The sequence below is a fragment of the Sycon ciliatum genome, chromosome 4 (genome assembly GCF_964019385.1).
Source record: "Sycon ciliatum chromosome 4, ocSycCili1.1, whole genome shotgun sequence".
Classification (NCBI taxonomy): Eukaryota; Metazoa; Porifera; class Calcarea; order Leucosolenida; family Sycettidae; genus Sycon; species Sycon ciliatum.
Window position 1 is genome coordinate 25,772,111 of NC_088646.1, and position 25,214 is coordinate 25,797,324.

General features: G+C 46.9%; 2 protein-coding genes across 2 annotated transcripts; both read left to right on the top strand.

The window, feature by feature from the left end:
* The first annotated feature begins 473 nt into the window (after window positions 1-473).
* Window positions 474-9,939, top strand: LOC135815286 (mitotic checkpoint protein BUB3-like). The gene is made up of 10 exons (XM_065328563.1): window positions 474-798; window positions 3,008-3,138; window positions 3,542-3,624; window positions 3,989-4,080; window positions 4,921-4,965; window positions 5,614-5,652; window positions 5,826-5,901; window positions 6,958-7,120; window positions 7,907-8,086; window positions 9,258-9,939. Exons 1-10 carry the CDS (start codon window positions 691-693, stop codon window positions 9,328-9,330), a joined length of 990 nt encoding a protein of 329 aa, XP_065184635.1. The 5' UTR covers window positions 474-690; the 3' UTR covers window positions 9,331-9,939.
* A 1,019-nt stretch (window positions 9,940-10,958) lies between these two features.
* LOC135815289 (small ribosomal subunit protein uS5m-like) lies at window positions 10,959-23,594 on the top strand. The gene is made up of 13 exons (XM_065328565.1): window positions 10,959-11,148; window positions 11,243-11,290; window positions 13,330-13,464; window positions 13,767-13,886; window positions 16,321-16,566; window positions 17,781-17,821; window positions 18,702-18,789; window positions 19,642-19,688; window positions 20,177-20,234; window positions 20,515-20,577; window positions 20,992-21,128; window positions 21,838-21,948; window positions 22,887-23,594. The coding sequence occupies exons 1-13, from the start codon at window positions 11,037-11,039 to the stop codon at window positions 23,055-23,057; spliced, it is 1,377 nt and encodes a 458-aa protein (XP_065184637.1). The 5' UTR covers window positions 10,959-11,036; the 3' UTR covers window positions 23,058-23,594.
* The last annotated feature ends 1,620 nt before the right edge of the window (window positions 23,595-25,214 follow it).

The following is a 25,214-nucleotide window of genomic DNA, read 5'->3' on the forward strand; positions in this document are numbered from 1 at the left end:
CAGTGCAATGTAGACGTGCTATGCACTGTGATTGGCAATTGGGGAGCTATTTACGTGACACTCTGACTCCCTCAGTTCATATCCGTGTTTTTCTTTGCTGTCCTGGCCTTGTTTTAGTTATAGTCTGTTGCTGCCAGGGAGTTAGATAAACTGTCTATTATTATACCGTTTGCGTCTTTCCCTCAAACCAGTGAAGTAACTAACATAACACTAACAGTCAACAACAGCCATGACAAAATTAATTAATTCATGTAGTCTTGGCCCTTGGCCTGGGTGATCACGTGAATGAACATGTGAAAACGGTGGCTGCATTTATTATGATTAATTTTGTTTCCCATGGTGTCCCCATGACGATAGTCTGAAAAAATGGCACCGACTTGCGCGTTAGCGATCGCGCGGTATCGATGCATCATGCACGCGCACACACGTCGTCTTTCATTTTTCAAGCTTTCGATCTTTCTTTTTTTCATGTTTGTTGTACAATGTCATAAAAACAATTCAGTTTGAAAGAAGAAAATACATGCTGAGTGAACAAACTGTCTACTTCTAATTCTACTGGGGTGAACAATTTATTTTGTGAACACTGTACTTACTTGGACAGGAAACCTGCAGTAGTTGTCGTCTCCTTTATCGATTTGTGAACTAATATACATTGGGAGGTGGAAGAGGGAGCGAGAGAGAGTAAGACAGATGGCCAGTCCGAACGAGAGCGAGCTGTCCAACCCGCCTCAGGACACGATCTCTGCAGTTCATTTCTCAGCCAATGGACACTTTCTGCTCGTCTCGTCATGGGATTCGGTGAGTAAATACTAGTAGTGGTTGAAAACGGGACTGGTACCCTAGTAAAATAAATATAAATAATTTATAAAAAATAAAAAGGACCAAGGAACTACAAGTTACACTATAATAACGTCCACTAACACCACCAGTTACTAAACAAGCAGCTCATGTGATAACATTGCACGACGCTGACCGATTAATCCTTGCCTCTCCATCCGAGTCCATTTCGTGCACAAATAATAATAGTTATTGTAGAGGCTGGTTGAGATCTGCATTCAATTGGGCAATGATGAGAGAACAAGACAACTAACTACCTCATCAATCAAGCAGCCAATTCTGCAACCCAGTCTGCGATTCACAAATATTGCCATACACATTGAACACGCTGATGCTTGGGTGCTGAAGAATGGTTACAACTTACAATCATGAAGGCCACTGGGACCGAGCTAGCTCAGTGTCCTACATCCCTTCGTAGTACCGTCCGTCTGAGTAAAGCTCTGGGAGAGACTGGCCATATGTTCGGATGAATTTGTTGCATGCATAACGCATGGCAGACTCGTGCACCTGGCAGGCAGTTTTCTTCAACCAGTGCTGCTATACAACACTAATATTATTTATGTATACAGTCAACTTCGCTTATAACGACACTCGGCGGGGCATCAGAAAAGTGTCCTTATTCGCGAAGTGTCGTTATACCCAAAGTCTCATTACATGTATACAGGTAGTATGGACTTTGCTCTGGGCATGGAAATTCTGTCGTTATTCGCGAATTGTCGTTATATCCGCAGTCGTTATTAGCGAAGTTGACTGTAGTACAAGTAGTAGTTTGAAATTCGGATGTTGAGCCAATAATAGATGTAGAAAGGAAAGAAATATAGATACGAGTTGAGAGTAACTCTCCATCACTGCAACCAGATTCTATATACAGTCAGAAAGTGCAACAACTAAGCACAAAGCTTGCCTTCCCCTCTTTGGTCTTACCATAACCTTGAACCTTCCAAGTTGGAAGGCTGTCGGTTAGCGCTACGATGTGTTGAAGCTAGGTGTCAGGACGTCGAATGTCTCAGTACTCTGTCAGTTTTGTGCCTAGTTGTTGCACTTTCTGACTATATATAGTATCTGGTTGCAGTGATGGAGAGTTACTCTCAACTCGTATCTATATTTCTTTCCTTTCTACATTTATAGTAGAAGAGAAAAGGACATATGGATACGAGTTAAGAGTAACTCTCCATCACTGTAACATGATACTTTATACAGTCAGAAAGTATCCATATGTCCTTTTCTCTTCTACATTTATTTATGGCTCAACATCCGAGTTACATTTATAGTAGTAGTAGTTTTTTTATTATTTTACTAGGGGAGTCCCAACAGGCTACTGCCTTTTTACTGGGAACCCTAGGTGAAGTGTGTACACTGTACACACACACACACACACACACACCCACGCACACGCGCACACACACACACACACACACACGCACACACACACACACGCATACACACACTTGTACTTGTACTTGCTCATTGCCAAAAACTGGTCACGTAGGTCTCCCCGGGCGAGGGGATTTAGATTCAAGTGGACTATTGGAAAATGACTCAATTGGCTATTGCGCCATCCAACGACCGTCACCCTCTGAAATCTCCAGGCTCTGGGTGGACTTGGGAAATGATCCTGTCTTATGGGCTCACCACACCTCAGTAAGTACTAGTACAGTGGGTGAGGACAAGGTGCAGAAAAAGGATTGACGGCATCAGGGTATCCGTCCCGGGATCCAACTGCAGCTACCCCTGCCCCTAGTGAAGGAAATGCTTGCTACTAGTGTGGGTGGCTAAATCAGAGTGGATCTTAAAGCTTCACTGGCACCATTGATTACACAAGAGTTACTTTACCAGAAGCAGTCCAGGGTTAACACGTATGTATACTTCAAATTGAAAATTTGAACCCTGAAACCAACAAAGGTGGTACTTAGTAGGTACCACATTACACCTTCAAGCAGCCGAGCCTGTTGGCAACAGACCCAACACTATCTGGCATAAGTGTACCCACCAACCGAACTAGCTGGCACACACACACACACACATACACACACGCACACACACACACACACGACACATACACACACGGCGCACACACACACGATGCAAACCGTTCTTCTGAAGAGTGCTTTCCGTGCGAAGCTGATTTTATAATCGTGTCCTATGCCCTGCCTCTCCCCGGTCTCTGCAGGTGGTACGACTTTATGATGCAAAGGCTAACACACTACAAGGCCAGTATAGGCACCCAATGGGTGTTCTAGACTGCTGCTTTGCTGATGTCGGCTTTTGCTACAGTGGTGGCTTGGACTCTACAGTCAGAGGGTGAGCTGTGGTTACCAATAGCGACCAATAGTAACCAATAGTCACAGTGCATGCGACTGGTTTTGCGAGCTGTGCTTACTAATAGAATAGTCACAGTGCATGCGACTGGTTCATGTCCGGATTGTACTTGCGAAGTGAAGCGTAATGCTTTGAAGCGTAGGCATGCTAGCAAGTGAGTTGTAACTTCTCACAGGTGCTGCCCTATGTAAAGTGGTTCTTTTTGGGGCGACGACTGCTGACTGCTGACTGCTGTTGTATGAGACACCCAGTTTGTTTATAATAAGCTATCTGTTTTTGTCGCTACTGCAAGCATATTTGCTTTCCTGACCGTTGCTCTATCTGTGTGTGTGTGTGTGTGTGTGTTTGTGTTTGTGCTGATGTGTGTATGGTTGTGCTCATGCAGGTTCGATTTTAACACTAACACAGATGTCACCCTTGGGCAGCATGATGACACAATCAAATGTATAAAGTACTGCAATGAACTCGGTGAGTGTACCATTGTGTTGAGCGTGAACACATTATAGAGCGGAGTTCAAGGTTCACAGCTTGCCATTCATTGCCACAACCTCTGGAAGCAGAGAATCGATTTTGTCGGGAAGTGCTGGTGTACTTTGATCATTGATCAATGCCTTATGTGTGATTGATTGCACATCCTCATTTGTGTCTGTCTGTGCACCCTCGCCTGTATCTGTCTGTGCATCCTCGTCTGTGTCTGTTTGTGCGTTCTCGTCTGTGTCTGTCTGTGTGTCCTCACCTGTGTCTGCCTGTGTGTCCTCACTTGTGTCTGTACACCATTGCCTGCGTCTATCCATGCATCCTCACCTGTGTCTGTCCGTGTGTTTCTGTTCAGGTGTGCTTCTAACTGGTAGCTGGGATAAAACCATTCAGATCTGGGACCCACGGCAAAGGCAACGTGTCTCAGTTGTCCAGCAACCTGACAAGGTAAGCCCCTTTCCCAAACAACACTTCCAAGTATCGTCTGTCCAACTCCTAGCTTGCTTTGTCTCTTATTTCTTGTTGTTCTTCATCAGTTTGAGGGAACGCTGCAAACAGGAAAGTCTTGTTTTTGTTTTATTTATGAATTGTGTTTGCACTCTGGCACCTTCTCTTAGTCATTTTGGATCTGTTACAGAATTTATAGATTGTCTTACTCCTGGCAGAGCTCGTGATCATATTGCATATTGAGAGAAATATGCTTTAGAAGATTTTGATGATTTTGCTTTTTTTCTGGCTGACAGCAGGAAATTTAGAAGATTTTCAATTTTGCGTTTTGGTCTTTGTGTCATTCACTTGCTAACGAGAGCTTGTTGGATAGCCATGGATAACAATTACTTCGAAGTAGGTAGAGACTCGAGAGTACCGATAGTTTAACAAGTTACCTGTAATTATCCTATAGTAATATAGCCAAGGTACTGCGGAGTATTTAAAGGACGTGCAATAGTTAGCACAGCACTGACAAGTGGTGCAGACATTCAATGGCCTGACGTTTAGCAACATCATGTTTTGAATGTGCCAACTAACAGCCTTCCAACTTGAGAAGTATGTCAATACCAATATTCAGTCTCGTGCTAACTGTTACACATTCTGACTCCGCAATACCTTGACTGCATGTATATTGCGGTTGTACAGAACAGAACAACAAGGACAATCAAGGCTTGTTTGCTGCGACTTCAAGTTTCATGCTCTTGCGGTTGTAGATATTCTTGGCACATCAATGTTCTATTCATTGAAGTGGACTTATCATGTTTTCTCCCTTGTTTGTGTGTTACTCTACCTTTCTAGGTCTATGCAATGGGACTGAGCGGAGAAAGTCTAGTTGTGGGAACAGTAAGCCATGCCTTGCTTTGTGTGTGTGTGTGTGTGTGTGCATGCGTGCGTGTGTGTGTGCGTGCGTGTGTGTGTGTGTGTGTGTGTGTGTGTGTGTGTGTGAGGTGTGTCTGATGCCGTCAATCCTTTTTCTGCACCTTGTCCTCACCCACTTACTGAGGTGTGGTGAGCCCGTAAATGGGATCATTTTCAAGTCCACTCGGAGTTTTGGGGATTTTAGGGGGTGTCGGCCGTTGGGCGGTTCAATAGCCAATTGAGTCATCTTAAGATTCCTTTTGAGTCTCTCTCCCCTCTCTCGGGGAGACCCACGTGACCAGTTTTAGCAGTGAGCAACAAGTACAGTAAGTACAAGTGTGTGCGCGTGCATGTGTGTGCGTGTGTGCGTGCATGTGCATGCATGCAATGTGATGTGTGTACATTCCCTATGAGACTGTTGGTCGAAGGATGTCGTAGGCCCTAGATTCTGCCTCTTTTTTTTCTTTTTCTAACTTTTGGCCTTTGCAATGTTCCTGCCAACATCTGTTTGCTGGTCTGGTGTTGCTGCTGTTGCTGCTGTTGCGGCTGTTGTGTGTGTGTGTGTGCGTGTGTGCGTGTGCACGTGTGTGGGTGTGGGTGTGGGTGCATGTGTGTAACATTCTTATTTGCTAGGCCAATCGTCGTGTGTGGATCTGGGACTTGAGAAATATGGTGAGTGCATGATGTAGCACTGAGTAAATGAGAACCTAATAATTTCTTTCGGTGTAGTATGTGTATAATGTGGGTTTGGGGATTGGGTGTGGGTGTGGGTGTGGGTGTGATCATTGTAGTGTAGTAAGACTTGTTGTGTACATTGCGTGTTATCCTATATTATCTGCTTTCAGAGCTATGCACAACAGCGACGAGAGAGCAGTTTGAAGTTTCAGACGCGCTGTTTGGAGACATTCCCCAACAAGCAAGGTGTGTTGGCAAAGCTATGCTGCGATTAGCAGAGTGCCGTGGATGACATGCCCAGGGGCATTGATGGCCTTGTGCATGCTTTTGCAACGAGGTGCCAAACTAAGAAACATCTGCATGAGGAGGGAGGGGTGCCAAGACGCACATGCTAAGGGGCAATGATTGAATCCGTAAATACCGATATTTATTTAGAAACGAAAACTAGTCGTTTCTCTTGAACCCCCGCCTCCCTCAGAAACGAACACATACAAACGATGCACAGTATGGATAATTTTTCTTTTCTTTTCTGGACGTGCCTACACATACAAACTGTGCATCGATGTTTACGAGAAACGAACAGGCGCTCAACACCCTCCCCCCTAAACGACTAGTTTTCGTTTCTAAATAAATAATATTTATATTTACGGATGGCCCCTGTTACAACATACTTACTCTGGGATTCAAAGAACCTCTTATCTGTGTGCCTTGGGACTGAAGAGTGTCCGTAGCTTTGCAATAAGCTACAACCATAATGGAGGTGACATGTAGTTCACTTCAGCTGGGTTCACTGGCCCCAGACTGATACCATACACAAGCATACGCAGTAAGAGCTGAGGATTATGATATTATCATATTATGCAATAAAATAGGTCAAATGACTGCCACTAAGAGGAGAAAGACATTTTCAAGATCTGACCTCGCCTACCTGCCTGCCGGGTGCCTGGTTGAGGGAGGTGTCTGGCTTTGAGAGGGCCACGTACGAGAGGTTATGCAGTACTATAATTATTTGAGGACTGTGTATATGCTATATGCCAAGTCATTAGAGTGTTGTGCTTGTATGTAAGAGTTTGTCCTTGGAGATACCCTGGTTCTGTTCTTGCTGCCAACGTGTACACTACCACCACCACCCTCTTTCTCTCTTCTCCCCCCTCCCCTCTCTTGACCATTCTGGGGCTATTGTGGATTATCTCTCTCTCTCTCTCTCTCTCTCTCTCTCTCTCTCTCTCTCTCTCTCTCTCTCTCTCTCTCTCTCTCTCTCTCTCTCTCTCTCTCTCTGTCGGCTTCCCGTTTTGGTTTCAGGATACGCGCTGGGTTCCATTGAAGGCCGTGTTGCGATCGAGTACATGGACCCGTCCCCTGAAGTACAGAAGCAGCGCTATGCATTCAAGTGTCACCGAGTGAAGGATGCCACCAACAACACAGAGTTCATCTACCCCCTACATTCCATTGCATTCCACGAAGAGTGAGTATCGAGCAGAATCAACCACAGTCTCCTTGATTCTGTCGTGTAATTACGCTCTCCTGACTGTGAAGCTACACACATGGTGAAAGTAGATGCGTTGCAATGTGTACTCTTTATGTAGTTAAGATTCACGGCACAGAAAGGACGCAAAATGAACGCGAGCGTGCGCTCCAGAGCCTCCCTTTGCTACCGAGATAAGCCTCTTGCCAACACTTGACTCCCCCAGGTGTTGCAGTCACTCTCTTGTGATCATGTCGTCACGTTTTACTTGTAAACACGCGTCGTCCCTCGTTGCTCTTCATCGCGTGGCGTATATGGACGTGATAGAGGCTGTCCTTTTACGTACACGTCAGCCGCTCACCCTTCACGAGCTGTACAGTACTATGTTTTGCAGACCTCGTGAATAAGTATACTTTGTCGCGCACACACACGCACACACTGCACTTCTCCCTCTTTTCTGTAGGCTGGCTGTGTTGTTTGAAAAGACACTTCGAGGCCATGCTATTCCCATGCTACTGTGCATCTCTAAATTCACACCGCTACTTTTGCTTGTTTGGACAGTACCATGGACCATGTCGATAGCAGTGGCCCGCTGTGTGTGCGTGTGTGTGTGTGTGTGTGTGTGTGTGTGTGTGTGCGTGGGTGTGCTTGTGTGTGTGTGTGTGCGCAAGTGTGTGTAGTGCAGTGCGGTGTAGTGTAGTTTATCGTGTAAAGGCCATACTCCAATATAGTTTGTGTTGGCTGTTAAGCCAATCCCCATCCTCCTTTCCCTGTCGTTGGGCTCAGGTACAACACGTTTGCAACAGGCGGTGGTGATGGATTCGTCAACATCTGGGATGGATTCAACAAGAAGCGCCTCTGCCAGTTCCACAAGTACCCTTCCAGCATCAGTGCTCTGTCGTTCAGTAACGATGGCTCTCTGCTAGCCATTGCATCATCATACATGCGTGAGGATGGTGAAAAGAGGTGAGTACAGCACAGCACTGTGTCTCCTTATTTCTCCCTCTAGAGTCTCTCTCTCTCTCTCTCTCTCTCTCTCTCTCTCTCTCTCTCTCTCTCTCTCTCTCTCTCTCTCTCTCTCTCTCTCTCTGTCAGTCTCTCTGTGTCAGTTTCTATTTTGTACTCTCCCTCACAGTGAACTGGTCTAGGTGAAAGAAAGATAGGACTGATCTTGTTGGTGTTCTTTGATTAATCAGGAAACTGTTGAAGAAGGGTACCGGTGAACGTTCCAGATAACGCATTATTATCACCATCTATCCGCACCGCAACAAGATTACTATACAGTGTTGCACATGTCCGTGTACCTTTGTTGTGGCATTCTTTTCGTATCCGACACTCGTGTTTATTAATTTGGCACATCAATACTAGGCCAGTTACACTGCTCTCATTGATATTCGTAAGAAGACCTTGAGTCTGTGGGGACTGCCCTATTAAAATATGAATAAATATTACGAAGTAGTGGTTGCGACTTCGGCGATAATTTGTAAGAAAGGGTTTGCTCCCCACACCGGAGCTCGCGCTATTCCGCCGACTTTACTTGACACTTGACTGACTCACGACTGCCATCCAGAGCACACGAGAAGTCCATCGAACCTTCGACTCGGCAAACCTGCAAGAAAGCACCACTCCCTGCTCAATACAATATATGTATTGAGCAGGGAGTGGTGCTTTCTTGCAGGTTTGCCGAGTCGAAGGTTCGATGGACTTCTCGTGTGCTCTGGATGGCAGTCGTGAGTCAGTCAAGTGTCAAGTAAAGTCGGCGGAATAGCGCGAGCTCCGGTGTGGGGAGCAAACCCTTTCTTAATAAATAATAATAATAATAATTGTCTCTTTCCCTCAAACTAGTGAAAATAATAATAATAATAATTTGGAAAGGATTGGGAGAACTTCAAATTCAAAGGATCTGTCGGGGAAGTGAACAGCCTGAAAAGAGAAAAAACGCCAGACCCACCAGGACTCGAACCTGGGACCCTGCTTGTCATGAGCAATGCTCTTACCACTGAGCTATGGGACCAGGCTGAACCTAGAACACTTCCCCGACATAAAACACTTCCCCGACAGATCCTTTGAATAATAATAATAATAATTTCCTGCTTGTGTGCGATTCTCTGTGTTGTCTTCCTTGCCTCTGCTACAGCCACCCGGGTGATTCGATATTCATCCGAAAAGTAGCAGACAACGAGGTAAAGCCTAACACTAAGCCAAAGTGAGACTCACTCCTCCGCTGTGTTTCCTGCTGGTTCGCCGCTGCGGACTATGTATACATGGCTTCTGTGAACGTATCCAAACTGGTCGTTGTTGTTTGTGTGCGTGCGTGTGCAAGTAGCGCAGACGTACGGCTGGCCTCGCTCACGCTCTTTCCGCCACTTGAGGACACCGGGTGCATGTGCTACTGCGGCGGATGGCCTCGCAGCCAACAGGCTAGTGTTTGAGTTTTCCTCGCACTCTGCACCGGGGTTGAGGCTACATGCGTCCTTATATATACACACACACCCAGCTTTCATGAATCCTCTCCTCTCCTACTCTTTCTCTACCCATCTCTTTCAAATTCACCAGATTAAAAAATCCAACTCATGAAATCCTTTTTTTGTGTTTCTTTTTGAGTCAATTTTGACGCTTGGCTTTGTCAATGTCTGTACTTCGGAAGTCTCGTTTTGTACATAGACCTGTAATTGTATCCTCATGCTATCCTAACTCCTGTGCATGGTCAATGAGGTATGTGAGGCCAGGTGATATGCATGTTGTTGATTTGCTCATGCACTCTGCTGATCTGCTTGACTTGTCGTGTGCAAGTAACAAGACTACATAATGGTTGTGTACTTTTGCTAGTGGTCATCATTGAAATCTTCATCTGCGTTTTATCAAGCAGGGAGCCTTGAGAAGCCTTTTTTTCATGGCTCCCTGGTATCGAGGGCACATGCAGTGTACCGTACCTGCTGGCACTACATAGCCGCACCGTGTAGGTCAGTCGGAGTGAAGGAGTTTTGCTCTCTTGCTATCATCTCATCAAGACAACCTGTGGCCTTGATACTGCCTGATTCTCTGGTAAAGGGGGGGGGGGGGGGGGGGGAATGGCAGACCTGTTGGAAATGTTGCAGGACTCGTAGATTAGAATACAATCATGTACCTTGAATACTGACATACCAGAATGGATGACTCTTGTTCATTACCGTAGTGACGCACATAAAGGCCCATTCGCATATGAGTGAGTTTTTGCGTTATTTGCGGGTCGTGTGTCTCACACAATTCAGGGCCGGCGCCACTGGTACGGCCGGTACGGCCATGGCTGTACCAACTTCCCAAAAAGTCGGTCCACGTGGAACGTCCAAAACCGGGGAGAAAAAGTTTCGATGTATGATTTCGTACAGTCGCCCAGAGTGCAGGATTTGCCGTCTAAATTCCAAAAAAAAGTGGGGAGGACCCCCAGACCCCCTTAAACATGGCCCTTCGGGCGCTCCGCGGAAGCAGCCTCCGGCCCCTGCACATAGGCGCATGCGCTTGAGTTGCTAGTGCATTTAGGTTCACTTATAAGCCATGCGCTTCTTTGTGAGGGCGATTCTCATGATTATCGCTGATAGCAGCTAAGCAAAAGGTGGGAGATTTTACTCCTGGATTCCATGATGTGATTTCCGAAGTGAGTAGTTCTTCATGCACAACACAGAACCGTCAAGAGTTCATAATTCATAACCTCCTTCCTTGCTGCTTGGCTTGGCCTTGTTGGGGTTATGAACCACCGTCCATAGTGAAAACATGCATGTGATGCCGATTCGCTACCTCACGTGACGTCATCAATTGTCTGAACTCAAAATTTCGAGTAGGAAGACGGCACACGAATGACACACATGTCCAAGAACAATAATATTTGTTTCATGTAATGGCTTTCTTGTAGGGTGGTTCTCTGTGTCAGTTGCCAGCCATGGCTCTTGTCTGGTCTGGACGGCAATGTGTGTCCATTCCATCATTTACTAGTCGTCGGCAGTTGTCCTGCTTGATATCCACTTCGGACGTGAGGACACCATCACCTAGAGGTACTTATAGAATTTTTTTCTTCTTTTTGGCCAAGAGCGTTATGTCTCAAGCTGAGGATCGTACTGGTTGGGTGTTGATACGTTTGTTTTACAGGAGGTGTTCTTGTAAGACATGGACAGAAGAACAGCTGGCTTATGAACTGTAAGTCCAGCTCCTCGTTTTCCCCCTTACGTGTCAGTGACGAATTGGCCCATGATTTTTACAATAAATTGGTACAAAAATCACAATTGAAACAAATTCATTGAGTATGTCCTGGTCACACAATCCACGTCTGGTTTTCAACTAACAAACATGTCCCGTGATTCCATCAGAGTTACAGGAGAGAACAGGGTGAATGCTGAAGCCCAGCACAGCTCCTGTTTCGAGTCGTGCCTGGACAATTGAACATATTTATTTATTTACTGTCTGCACTTCATGGCACATAATGGAAATAGCCAATACAAGGCAGGAAGTGAGGGTGAAACCATTATTTGTGTCCAACACTCTTGCTGTGGCGAAAAAGGCCTGTCTACAGGCTTATTTTGAGGGTACAAGTTAACAATAGGGAAGTTTAGTCCCACGTAACGGATACGGGGACGTGGGTGATACACATAAAGTTCATGCAATGGACCCACGTTCGCAATGTTGTAATTAGTCTCACGGAACAAACAAAAGCAGGAAGCGAAAGGCCCAAACTTGGTCAAAGACGAAGCTCCGAAGCTCATCGATTATTTTGATTTCGTGCTTCGGAAGCTTCTTCAACTGAGCACCCTCACAGCTTGCACAATGCCCTCCGTTCGGATGTTCACCCACGGTATGCCGGGAATCAGAAAACGTACGTGGGTCACTGAGTATCACGTGGTACACACACGGATTGCGTGGGACTAAACCTCTCTAATGCGTCTTGAATACTTCTTCAGTCCTGAGAGTAGTGCACATACTCGGATATTCTGATAGGAAACCATGTTGATTCAAAAATTCAAATTATTTGGAGATCATGAAATGCTAAATTCTGCACAAGTCGATGTATGCGCTTGCGCCGCGCTCAGTCACCAGCCATGAGTCTGCACCCGGCCAGGTGCCTTCAGGTAATTGCAAGGGACTGACCGGTCAGCTAGCCAGTGATAGAGGAGAACTGTACTGCTTTGGGTATTGTGACACTGTCTATCCAGTGTACATTCTCTGCATTGTGTATACGTGACCCCGGCGTGGGAAATGCTGGGTCGACGTTCGACAGTGAGCAGTCGGCTGTCACTTGGCAATTGCTCTGGTTTAATCCGCATGCACGCCCGTGACACACGATGAAGAGTTAGGGCAAGTTGTTTTTATTCGCCACAACAGAGACAACATTGCACGAACAAGGGGACAATAACATTAAACACAAAGCGCGCAAAGAAACAGCAGTGCTACTGTGCCAAGAAATCGGAGAACTTTCTCTAGGAGCGAGAAGCAGGCAACAAAGTGCTGGGAAGCCTCACTTACACCACAACTGATTTCATTGGCCAGTGTACACGTTTGGTTATGTGCAGTATTAGGTAGATCACAATAGCCTGGTACGGATAAGAGTGCAGTACTAGGCAGATGACAATAGCCTGGTATGGATAAGAGATACATGGACAGTGGTCCCTCTAAGTCTATAATCCGCTACCATTTGTGCCACGGAAATTCTGCTGGATTAGGGAGGGTGCTGGATTAACAAATCTGATCTATTTCTGCAATGTGCATGAAAAGGACATTTTGGCTACTGAAAATTGTGCTGGTTTATAGAGGGTGCTGGTTTATAAAGTGCTGGATTAAAGAGGGACGACTGTACATGCTTAGCTCATACCTGCCAACCGTCCCGATTTGGCCGGGACCGCCCCGATATCGAGGTGGAAGTACAATGACCCGCTCTACAACCGAAATTGGCAGCGTGCGATGGGCTGCTGCTGCTGCATTTCGCAATGTGGTACTGTACTAGGTACCCAAAAACTGCACTTATCCTATTCCTCGGCTACATTTTATACATGTTCACACCTACGCCATGTAGGGAGCTCATTGTCCCAATCTCAGGTTTGCAATGGTTGGCAAGTATGTTAGTCGCATCTTTCGCAATTTACGCTTGGGTGTGGGTGCAGGCATAACACGGGTGCCCTGCCAATGCCCTGCACTGACGCTGCATTGCCTGTATTGCCTGTCTGGCTGCCGTTGCTGCTGTACAGACACCCTGGAGGAGCTGTTCTTCTCAGCAAAGGGAGGCTACAACTCGTTCAAGAATGCTGCTGCGGGCAAAGGTGCTGCCAGTATGCGGGAGCGAGATCTTCTTGTTTTCCATGACACCAAGGCTGCCAAGCTAAGTGAGTCATTTCTATTACATGTGAAACATTGCAGTCGAGTAATTTGCGTCACGCACGAGAACATCATGTTGGTATTCACCGTACGCTTAAAAATGATGTTTCTTTTGTGTTTATGAGAGCCTGTACATAAGCAGATGCCCACATGCATGTGCCAGCTGTTCTATTCACACTTGCACCTTGCACGTGCAATGCGTGCACTCCTGTCTCAGGATCTCATTGTCCCGCGCAGAAACTCATTGTATTGTAACTTATGTTGTGATTGTGTTATGCGCTCTCTCTCTCTCTGTCTTTTGTTTTACTAGGCAAATATGCCCTGCCAGGAATCAACGTACCAGAAAGCGTCATGAGGTATCCGAAGGAGCTCTCGGACGAGGAGTTCGAGGCTACTAACAAGAGGATTGAACCGAAAGAAGAGAAAGACAGTAAGAAGGAGGCCTGTAAATTTTAGAGGGCGTGGACAAATTGTCCTGCTGCTGCAAGATATGCCTCCTTTCCTTGTCCAGTTAGTGCTGCCGCTCATGATTAGGAGAACGCATGCGTCCATATGCTCACATATACTTCCTCCGCGTCATCGAAATTGTCGCAGTTTGACTTTTGATATAAAACGAGGTATTTACTCACCAGCACTCGTACCAGAGGCAAGGAATCGGACATAGGCGATGGTCATCAGTATAGGGTGACGGCAAAGTTCTGTTTTCTGTTATTGGAAGCTGGAATTTTTGAACTAGAGGCAATTTCTTCGCTGATGTCGCTGCGATGGTAATTTCGACTCGCTGAGATCAGTCAGGCGTTGCAGCCTGCACATTTCTCGTGCTTATGGCCATTCACTCAAGCCTCATCACTGTTTTACCTTAGCTGGGGTGAGAATGACTTCGTGGAACAAGTGGCAGCGCTTGGAGAAACATCGAGGGGTCAGCAAACTAAATGCCTGCAACAGCGATAAAATTTGTCGCTCTGGCCGAGACACTCAGTACATGATTGTACCTGCAAGAGCCGTGTAGACTCTACACGTAGTGCTGTAGTGATGCACACGCAGGTGCCGAACCATGGTATACCAGTGAATCAGGGCCGGGCAGTGATGCTGAAAAAGAGGGCGCGCTGGACGTGATAGTACACTTACCTGCATGAGCTGTGACCACACAGCTAAAATAAATGGGCATGCCACGGCTAAAAAAGTTCATTTCAAGATCGAGGTGATTCCGCCGACGGTAATCAACCGACCTCGCAACGATCGTGTATTCTTACTAGGCTTCGTTGGTGGTGAAGTAGAAATCATCCAGAGCTAGCAGACAACAAGCATAGCAGCTCTTGTCCTGTGGAGAAAGTCAAAACGTTTGAGATGAGGCGCGACCAACTTTCAACCTTCCTTGAAATATTTCGGAACGATATTATTGCGTCCATTGACATCAGCGACGACGAGAACTTCATCTCTGCATGAAAACTCTCAGTCCAACTGTCCTGGAACGTTACTCTAGTCTTCAGACTATCATACTGTGTAATAAGTTTTGAATGGCTTGGCTTATGGAGTTGTCAGTAACAAGTGACAAGTCACTAGTCAAATTGCGACAATTTCGATGACGCGGAGGAAGTACATGCACACACATGTGCACACACACACACACAGGGTGGTGGGGGGGGGGGGGACTTTCTGAACAGCTTGTCAGCACCAGACTGTTGAGCCAAAGACTCACCGGTATGGATCATTCACTCGAAATACGTTTTGTGGAAGGAGGTTGACATGTCAAAGTTTGTTCTGAGGCCTGACTTGGTCAAACAGAGCCATTCTTTCATATTGGACCGTCGCCTTGAAGCTCCCTAATTTTTCATATCATGTTGCAGGGTTCTAGCCAAAGGGGGGTTGGGGAGGGGGAGGGGCAACGCCCTCCTAGGCTGTGTTTACATGAGGCGTTTCAACCCGCCATGTACACAAAATGAATGGCGCGTTTACATGACGCATTGCGCTTGACCCGGGTTGAAATTTCGCCCCGGGTTGATTTCAACCCTCCCCCCAAGGGGAGGGTTGAAATCAACCCGGGTCAAGAAAATCGTACTAACGTACTTCCGTGCGTATCTCCGGCCAGGTTTGAACAGCACTGTACATGCAAATTTCGCGCGAAAGGATTCACGTGACTATACGGAACTGTAGAAGTGGACTTTTGGCGGCATATCAGTATTTGACCCGGGTCAACTGTCGCTCACCTATTTTGTCTATCGTACAGACTTTCAACCCGGGCTGAACTCGACCCGGGTTGAAATTTCTCATGTAAACACAGCCCCACTCTGATTGAGCCCCCCCCCCTGTGAAAAAATGCCCCCTACTAATTTATCGATTTTGTGTTTTTTTCATGCCATTCAACGAAAAATGAAGTCGATTGTCACTAGTAGAGGGTTCATAAAGACACATACTGTCTGGGGTGCGCCCCTGTACGTTGCATTTTGCATGGCAAGACAATTTTGGAAAATGGAAACTGCGTTACGCGGTAACCGTTTCCCCTGCTCCCCCACTATTTTGACCTGGCTAGAAACCTGATACATGTATTGTGGTGTTAGAGAGGTAGCTCCAAAGCTCTGCAGTTTGGAGTCTACTCGAAACATTACACTTTTCTGGTTATCGCTAGGATATGAACATTTGCTTCAGAAGAATACGTATCGTAGTCTCACTGTTTCAAAGTTTTTTAGTCAAATTACTATTAAATGCAGCAAGGAAATTTTGTGTCTATTAAAGGCACCATCCCCTCTAGGCTCTGTATGTTTTAAAGAAAAAAAGAAATGATCCACTCTAAGGGTGATGGGCATTCTTGCTACTCCGAGTTTCTTGGAAAGTGCCTATGTTTCCTTTACTCCTTTCTACTGCAGTTGTGATGATTGACATTGAGAATCCAGAAGACCTGCGGCGCTATAAATGGCTGAACCGCTTTGGAACCTACTACATGCCCACCACGAGACATCCTAAAATCATTGAGAAGCGCGTCCCCACCTACTACCCGGGCTCCAAGGCCATCGAGCCAGTCAAGGAAGTGGTGGTGATGAAGAAAGGTGCTGGTTTCACTGGCGGCATCCGTGCTGGACAAACCCTTGGCCCACCGGAGAACAAGCACATCAGTGAGTACTTAGCACAGTTGGCTGCTAAGGTGATATCCGGCCCAGGCTGCATAGCTGGCAGGCGCGGAACCAGATCCTATTGCGTCACCGGACTGTATGTGTAGTTCATGCACACATTATGATTCTGAATGGTGGGATTTCACCCTGCGCCTACAGCAGCCACAGGACCGTAAAAGTCCGTAAATAAGTACCTGCCCTAAATAAATACCCCCCCCCCCCCCCCCCCCTCATCCTTTTGACTGTGTTGAAGTCAAGTTCAGCCCGATAAACATACTGCCCGAAACAAATACCGGCACGGTTCGCACATGCAGCGCTTTGCATGTACCGGTACATCGACATGAAAAATGACGTCTCCACTACACACAAGTCAGGTCCGAAATTAGTACGGGTGTGACCACTAAATTTGAAACTAAGTACATGTATGCACTTATTTGCGGACTTTTACGGTACTGGCTGTGTGGATGGTATTCCTGGAAACTTGCTGCATGGCTTGACCCTCGGCACATACACACATGTGACTTGCCCTCTCCTCACGTAAACCAATCATGCTGGTGAAGGATGCTCTCTATTGCTTGCTGTCTTAGACTGTTTGCTCACAGAAAACTTCTGTGTTCACCTAAGTGCTTGTGGAGTGTTGGTGTATGACGTTTTGAACACGCTCTTGGGTTTTCTTTGCTAGGTTCGTGTGCGGAATGGCCGACATCGCTTTGTTGCTTTTGCTCGAATCATGCAGCTATGTGCGCAGGCTGAGTTTGGCTTGTCAATACAGTGTTGCAGTCTGACCTATGCAGTCTGTGTGTGTGTGTGTGTGTGTGTGTGTGTGTGTGTGTGTGTGTGTGTGTGTGTGTGTGTGTGTGTGTGTGTGTGTGTGTGTGTGTGTGTGTGTGTGTGTGTGTGTGTGTGTGTGTGTGTGTGTGTGTGTGTGTGTGTGTGTGTGTGTGTGTGTGTGTGTGTGTGTGTGTGTGTGTGTGTGTGTGTGTGTGTGTGTGTGTGTGTGTGTGTGTGTGTGTGTGTGTGTGTGTGTGTGTGTGTGTGTGTGTGTGTGTGTGTGTGTGTGTGTGTGTGTGTGTGTGTGTGTGTGTGTGTGTGTGTGTGTGTGTGTGTGTGTGTGTGTGTGTGTGTGTGTGTGTGTGTGTGTGTGTGTGTGTGTGTGTGTGTGTGTGTGTGTGTGTGTGTGTGTGTGTGTGTGTGTGTGTGTGTGTGTGTGTTTGCAGGTGTGGATGTTGCTCAGGACTTCCAGTCTGTGCTGCTCGATGTAAGTAGTGTGCTTGCAATTGGGTTTTTTTTTAATCTGTTTAGATTTGGCAGCTGGGTTCAGCACGCAGCACGGTGATGATTGATCAGGCCGTTATTATTTTGACCCAACACACTATCTGTCTATCTGTCCTGTGATGTCTGCTGGGGGTCGGTCTAGTGGAGCTGACTGGTATAATTATGTGCTTTGCAGCCAGCTTTCTGGCATGTCAGTATCCCTCTGTTGTAAACATGACCAGGTCCTGCACCTCCTGCACAGCTGCTGTCAAGTTAGTCAGATATTCTGGAGCTATCCACGTGTGCAGTGCATGCTGGGCCGATTTCAAATTTCACCCAGATCACTTCTTGAAGCATGACAGAATCCTTAGCTGTTCATTTGAACAAACTCATTGGGATCCGAAATTTTGGGACAGAGTTACGACACTCCATAAATTCCGAAGGCTAAATTTGTTCAGCATGTTCAGATTTAGGAAAATTTAATAGCAGTGGCGACTTCGGCAATAGCAGAGAAGGTGTGTGTTGCTTCCTACGCGGGAGCTCGCGCATTTTCTGCCGTCTTGACTTGACACTTGACTGACCCGCGGCTGCCATTCAGAGCACATAAGAAGTCCATCGAGTCTTCAACTCGGCAAACCTGCAAGGAAGCACCGCTAGTTGTGCACCTCCATTGGGTGGCGCTGACTCACACTGCTGTCTGGTGTTTGCGAGGTGTTTGTCGCGCTGGAAACAGAGCGTCACTGTGCGCTGGTATCCCTGGTGATGTTTGGGCTGCTGAAGCGCTATGTAGTGTAGCTGCAGCTGCTGTTGGCTCTGTTGCCGGAGACCGAATATTCTGACTCTTGCCGTTATGCTGTTCTCCTTGCTTCTACTTGGTACTGCAGATTAGAAAAGTATCTCACTCTCGTCCTACTGGTCGTAAACTCAATGCCCGTGCCGTAGTGGGCGTTGGCAATGGAAATGGACTAGTTGGTGAGTCAGCGTGTGTGCACTTTTCTTTCAAAACTGTTCAGGCAACACGTTTTTGATCCGATTCATTATGCGGTCATGGCATATATTATACGCCTGTTTCGCTTTGGCATCAGTATAGACCTAACTTTCACGTAGGCCACACTGGCTGAATAGTGTACAATTGTAAATCACCATAAGCAAGACAGATGTGTCTGGTGGCATGTGTCTGGTGGCTGGATTTTCCGCAACTGAGTGGTTCAGCTGAATTTGTTGGCACTCTCTAGCATCCACCTCTTCCCCTCTCCCCCACATGGAGAGCTTTTAAGTTTTTTTAAATGCATTGCATATACATGTACTACATGTATCGATTGGCGTTACTACCGTAGCATGTGAACTGATACTCAGAGATATGTGCAGTACTTACCGACTGTGTTTGGCTGTAAGCGGGCCTGATACGGACCGCTCTTGCCTCGCGCTGACCTGTCTAGCTTGCGACACCTTTGCTGACGCCTGGCTGTGTGGTAGGCGGAAGACCCGGCTGGCCCTTCAGCACGTTCCGATTGTTCTCTATTTGAAGTCATTTGCTTCTCTGTTAGTGTGTGTGTGTGTGTGTGTGTGTGTGTGTGTGTGTGTGTGTGTGTGTGTGTGTGTGTGTGTGTGTGTGTGTGTGTGTGTGTGTGTGTGTGTGTGTGTGTGTGTGTATTGCTGCTGCTGCTGCTGTTGTTGATGTCAACATCGTTGTTGTTGTTGTTGTTGTTGTTGTTTGTTTGTTTTTGAATTCTTTATTCTCACGCACCATCGCCAATAAGAGTTGTTGTTGTTGTTGTTGCTGTTGTTGTTGTCGTTGTTGTTACTGCTGTCGTGGCCATGTAGGTTATGAAACTGCCACTGCCAGTGACATGCGTAAAGCTGCCAGGAAAGTGAGTACATCACCATCATAATATTGTAGTGCTCTGTAATTTCTGTTTAGTACATTTGAATCAAACTTGTACTCATCTACTTGTATTCATCTACTTGTATTCATCGACAACCCTGCAGTGCACAGAAAACTTGTCTGCACTGACGGTTTCTCCAATACATATGTTATACAGTCTTTACGTTATACAGCGATTTACAGTGCAAAAACAGACGTACATGTAGTAACAGGGTATGCGACCTGACATGGCCAAATCTCTAAAGACAGACGTCTTATTGTAGTGAACCCAGGTTTCACCAGGCCTTGAATGCCATGTGGGTACTCCGTTTGTAGTCGGGGTCGAAATGAACATGAACTAATCTGTTACCCCTCCCTTACTGGCTACTGGTTGTTTCAGTGACCGGCGCTCTTGGACCAAGCTGAGTTTGCTTGGTGTGGAATGGGACGATATGATCTTTGTCTCTATTTCTCTCCGCAATGGCTCTGTGTTAGGCACGCAACAAGGCAATCACTCGGCTCTATCATGTTGAACTTTGTGACAACCACACCAGTGAGTACAGTGCACCGGGCTTGGCACCTTCCCTGTCTTCACTAGTGTCAAGTTCACGTCTGACCCCGTGATTCGTTGTGAACTGGTACTATTGGTTACTTTGCCACGCCTTGTCCCAAATTCTGCTACGCTGTACTGAGGTTTGAGTATGTAAATTGTATCAGCACGGAGTTGGTCCCTGCATGTTTGCATGGCCATACATGCTTACATTGGCATATTCCTCGACCTTGTCGTATCCTTTCCAATCTATTTCGCTGGTGTTGATTTTGTTTGTTCTCAGTTTACCGTAATATGGACGTGAGGAGAGGACGTACTCGTATGTTCTTCCACCGCAAGGAAACAGGTTAGTACAGGGGGTAGAGATCCGAGAGATGCTGGTGCTGCGGCTTTGCTCGTGTCTGGTGTGCCGTCATGTGCTAGTAGAGGCGAGTGCGGATGAAGCGATTGCGGTTTTGTCTACGGGTTCATCACGCTTGGTATTGATCCGATTCTCTATTTTAATTCCGGAGGATTCACCGATGCTCGATCATGCTCTCGATTATATATTCCATGCTTTCCTAATCTGTGAGACAACCAGCGTGTGGCCCATCGATGCTGGTAGAAAGCGTTTGCATATAATAATTATAAAGGGGTTGGGGGGGGGGGGGGGGAAGGAGAGGAGGCAACAAAGTAAGCATGGCTACATGATTGTACCCGTGCTGGTATTCCTTACATGTGTACTGGTGTTGTTATTGTGCTATGCTCTGTTCCCTGACAGGCTATGGTGTACACTGTCATCGCGTAGCGCGGGCACTGTGCCGTCTGGCTGGAGTCAAGGATGTCCATGCCAAGGTCCGCGGCTCGGCCAGTCCTATCTCTGTAGTTGGCTGTACTCTCAAAGCTTTGACTGGCCAGGTGAGAGACCTACCGTAAAGTCGCGGATAAAAGCCGGGTTTGCATACAAGCACATCGCGGATAGAAGCCTGAAAATCAAACGGGTCAAATGCATATAAGCTTGTCGCGCGTAGAAGCCTGGCTTCTATGCTAGCCCGGATCGGGTAGGTCAAGAGTGCATGCGCTATGTACGGTGCATAGTAAAACTGCCGCCATACCGGTAGTCAGTGGTAGATCTACGCGTGTCGCGCGTAGAAGCCTGGCATACAAGCCTGGCAAATTATCATTGGTGCATATAAGCATGGTTTGCATACAAGCCTGGTTTGCATTAAAGCCTGATGCAGAAAGCGGCTTATATGCTTATAAGCCCGGCTTTTATCCGCGACTTTACGGTATGTTACGGTGTAGGTTTTGTGTGTGGGTGTGTGTGTGTGTGGGTGTGGGTGTGCGTGGGTGTGTGTGTGCGTGGGTGTGTGTGTGTGTGTGCGTGGGTGTGGGTGTGGAGAGAGAGAGAGAGAGAGAGAGAGAGAGAGAGAGAGAGAGAGAGAGAGAGAGAGAGAGAGAGAGACAGAGAGAGAGAGAGAGAGAGAGAGAGAGAGAGAGGAGAGACCCAGAGACACACACGCACACACACACACACACACACACACACACACACACACACACACACACACACAGATATTTGGCTGATGCCGTAATGTTCTGTGTTGAATGTTGCTTTTCTACCCAGTTGAACCATGAAGAGTTTGCTGAACAGACTGGTAAGCACATCGTGGAGATGCGACGTGAATTTGGCTACAGACCTGTCGTAGTGGCATCACCGAAAGCCAGTGTCAACAAGGTAGGTTGCTGCTAGCCACCTGTACTCAGAATAGCTGCAGGTTGTGCAGGTAGCTAGACTGACAGTACACTCAGTATGTACACGTGTATATATTTTGAAGTACACGTGATGTTTGACCTACCATGCACCACTTTAAATACTGTACAGGCAGAAAATTTCGTTGGTCAATAATTTCGTCCAACTCCAAAGAAAGGGAGTTCGTCTGGCTGTAAATTTCGTCCATGGATCATAAGAGTGTATTGAAAAGCTGGACAAATCGACATTCGAAACTCGGATGTTGAGCCATAAATAAATGTAGAAGAGAAAAGGACATATGGATACGAGTTAAGAGTAACTGTATATAGTATCATGTTACAGTGGTGGAGAGTTACTCGTATCCATATGTCCTTTTCTCTTCTAAATCGACATTCGTTCGGCATTTAATTTAGTCCAAAACCTCCTTGGACGAAAAAGACGAAATTAAATTCCAGACGAATATTTCTGCTTGTGCAGTAGTGACTGTACATGTCCAATCGTTTGCCTTGCTCATGAACACCACCGTCGCCCGTATTTCCCTTGCTCGTCAACGTAATACCATGGCTTGTATTTGGGTTGCATGTACAGTGCCGCTCAAGGAAATCCGGTCTTACCCGTTGCACAGCCCAGTGTTCACAGGTCTGGGGCTCCGCATTACCTAGTCTAGTCGGCCACCTGATTGAATTTCAATTTCATTGAGCACCACTGAACGTGATGTATTCAGTGCATTGAACCGTAGAATTTACTTGTGAGGTAAGATATTGGCCCCTGATTAAAGCCATGTGATGAGTAGCGAGGATGTGTTGTCTCCGCATCAATCGAGTATGTGTTTCTCTGTGTTCCCTGTGCATGCGTGTGTGCGTGTGTGTGTGTGTGTGTGTGTGTGTGTATGTCTGTGTGTTTCTGCTGCTGCTGCTACACAGCCCAGTCCATTGCTGAAAATGACCAAGCAGCCATACACTGGTGTTGTTCCACTGCCGTATGAGCAACTGCTGAGAACGTGGCATACTGCGCAGCAGCCCGCTGACTTTATCCAGGAGGAGAAGGGAAAAGAAATCCTGGCCGAACATGCTGCTTCTGGTGTAGACTTCTAATTTGACTCACAAATCTTATTCAACTCCTGTACAATTCTGTTGTGAAAGACACGAATCCTGATCCGAACAGTCCTCAGCTAGCTACTGTATCAATGCGGAAGTGTTACTTCATCGCCATGAGTAACTATACAGATGATGTGACAGTCACGAGTCTAGTCGTGATCACCTCACTCCAGCCCTTGCCTTTGCCCTTGGTGATGGAGACTGTGTGTGCTAGCGTAGAATGAGTACGATCAACAAGCACTGTGACCTTGGTTGTGTCTGCCTCAAGCACAACGCCACGGTGAGTGTTGACCGACACAATAGGGGCACGAAAAATCGTACTCCGGAACCTCTCTAATGCAATGTTTCAGTACGGTGGCCAAGCTGCACATTAGCTTCTAACAGTCGTCGGCCGGGCTCAGCACTTGAAGCAGTGTGTTAACGACACGACCGCTTCACGTGACTTCAGTATTCATCGTCATTCTCAGCTTTTCACAAAAGATAATTTTCGAGACGAATAACCGTTGCTCCATGTGGGTGGGTATGTACTTCAAAGTACTATTGTAGCATATGCGTGTATATTTGCATGTGTGGTGTGTGTGTGTGTGTGTGTGTGTGTGTGTGTGTGTGTGTGTGTCACTAGCATCATTGATTACACAAACTCTTGTGTAATCAATGATGCTAGTGACGCTTAGATCAGATCCACTCTGATTTAGCCACCCACACTAGTAGCAAGTATTACCTTCACTGGGGGCAGGGGTAACTGCAGTTGGATCCCTGGACGGATACCCTGATGCCGTCAATCCTTTTTCTGCACCTTGTCCTCACCCACTTACTGAGGTGTGGTGAGCCCATAAGTGGGATCATTTTCAAGTCCACCCAGAGTTTTGGGGATTTCAGGGGGTGTCGGCCGTTGGGCGGTTCAATAGCCAGTTGAGTCATCTTTCCAAGATTCCTTTTGAGTCTCTCTCCCCTCTTCCGGGGAGACCCACGTGACCAGTTTTGGCAGTGAGCAACAAGTACAAGTGTGTGTGTGTGTGTGTGTGGTGTGTGTGTGTGTGTGTGTGTGTGTGTGTGTGTGTGTGTGTGTGTATGGGAGGGGGGGGGGGGGGCGGGGGGAGATGGGAGAACTGATCAGTCCAGTGTCCACAACAACAGCACCAGCCCTGGCAGCACCTCATAGAAAATATGCCATGGTTAGCGTTCCAATCGGCCGCATCGTCTCCCTACATGGTGCGTCTCCCTGATTGAGTAGTAGGGAGGTTTAGTTCCCACGTAACGGAAACGCGTACGTGGGTGATCCACGTAAAGTGGATGAAGGGCATCCACGTTGCAATGTTGTGTTTAGTCACACGGAACAAACAAAAGCATGAAGCGAAAGGCCCAAACCTGGTCAAAAACGAAGCTACCCGGGCCTAAGAAGCTCATCGAATACTTCGATTTCGTGCTTCGGAAACTTCATCAGCTGAGCACCCTCACAGCTCGCAAAATGCGCTCCATTCTGATTTTCACCCACGTTCTGGCGGAACGTGGGTGAGCCTCCATACACAGTATGTCGTGAATCAGAAAACGTCTAGTCTGTACGTGGGTCACTGAGTATCACGTGGTACACACACGTAAAGTACCCACGGATTACGTGGGACTAAACCTCCCTAGTATCAAGGAGCATGGAGTAGTATCATGGGTACTAGCAGTTTACTCCCTGATCATGGGCTGATGCACTGTACATGTGATGTACCCTGGTATAGCGAACACACACGCATAGCACATTGCATGGCTAACCATTGCCCGTGGTCCTAACCGTGAACCCATACAACGTTGACCTTTTGTATCGAACAGTTTCGTTTATAATGAACCGTATATTGTCAGGAAGCATGTAAACCGTGTGCAATAGGCTTCGAGCCTTCGTGACTCCCTATTGTAGTTAGAAGATTTTTGGCATTTTGAAGCAGTTGGACAAAATAAATACCCGCAATGGAATACTGCTGCCTGCTGTGGATGGGGTCAGGCACATCCAGGCTGGACAAAATCCAGCACAAGGCACTGAAGGTGATCGGCCCAGGCGCCTGGCTCCCCAGCCTGAAACACCGCCGACTGGTTGCTGCACTTTCGTTCACGTTCAAGCTGACCTACCTTCCAACAACAAGCCCCCTGAAGCCCATCCTCCCAGGCCAC

Bases quoted from the DNA above. Each gene is read 5' to 3' on its own strand.
- LOC135815289 (XM_065328565.1), top strand. From the start codon at position 11,037: ATGGCTCTTGTCTGGTCTGGACGGCAATGTGTGTCCATTCCATCATTT. The intron at 13,887-16,320 runs GTAAGAAGGAGG...TTTCTACTGCAG, and splicing joins ACCGAAAGAAGAGAAAGACA to TTGTGATGATTGACATTGAG. The intron at 16,567-17,780 runs GTGAGTACTTAG...GTGTGTTTGCAG, and splicing joins ACCGGAGAACAAGCACATCA to GTGTGGATGTTGCTCAGGAC.
- LOC135815286 (XM_065328563.1), top strand. From the start codon at position 691: ATGGCCAGTCCGAACGAGAGCGAGCTGTCCAACCCGCCTCAGGACACG. The intron at 799-3,007 runs GTGAGTAAATAC...CGGTCTCTGCAG, and splicing joins TCGTCTCGTCATGGGATTCG to GTGGTACGACTTTATGATGC. The intron at 3,625-3,988 runs GTGAGTGTACCA...GTTTCTGTTCAG, and splicing joins AAAGTACTGCAATGAACTCG to GTGTGCTTCTAACTGGTAGC.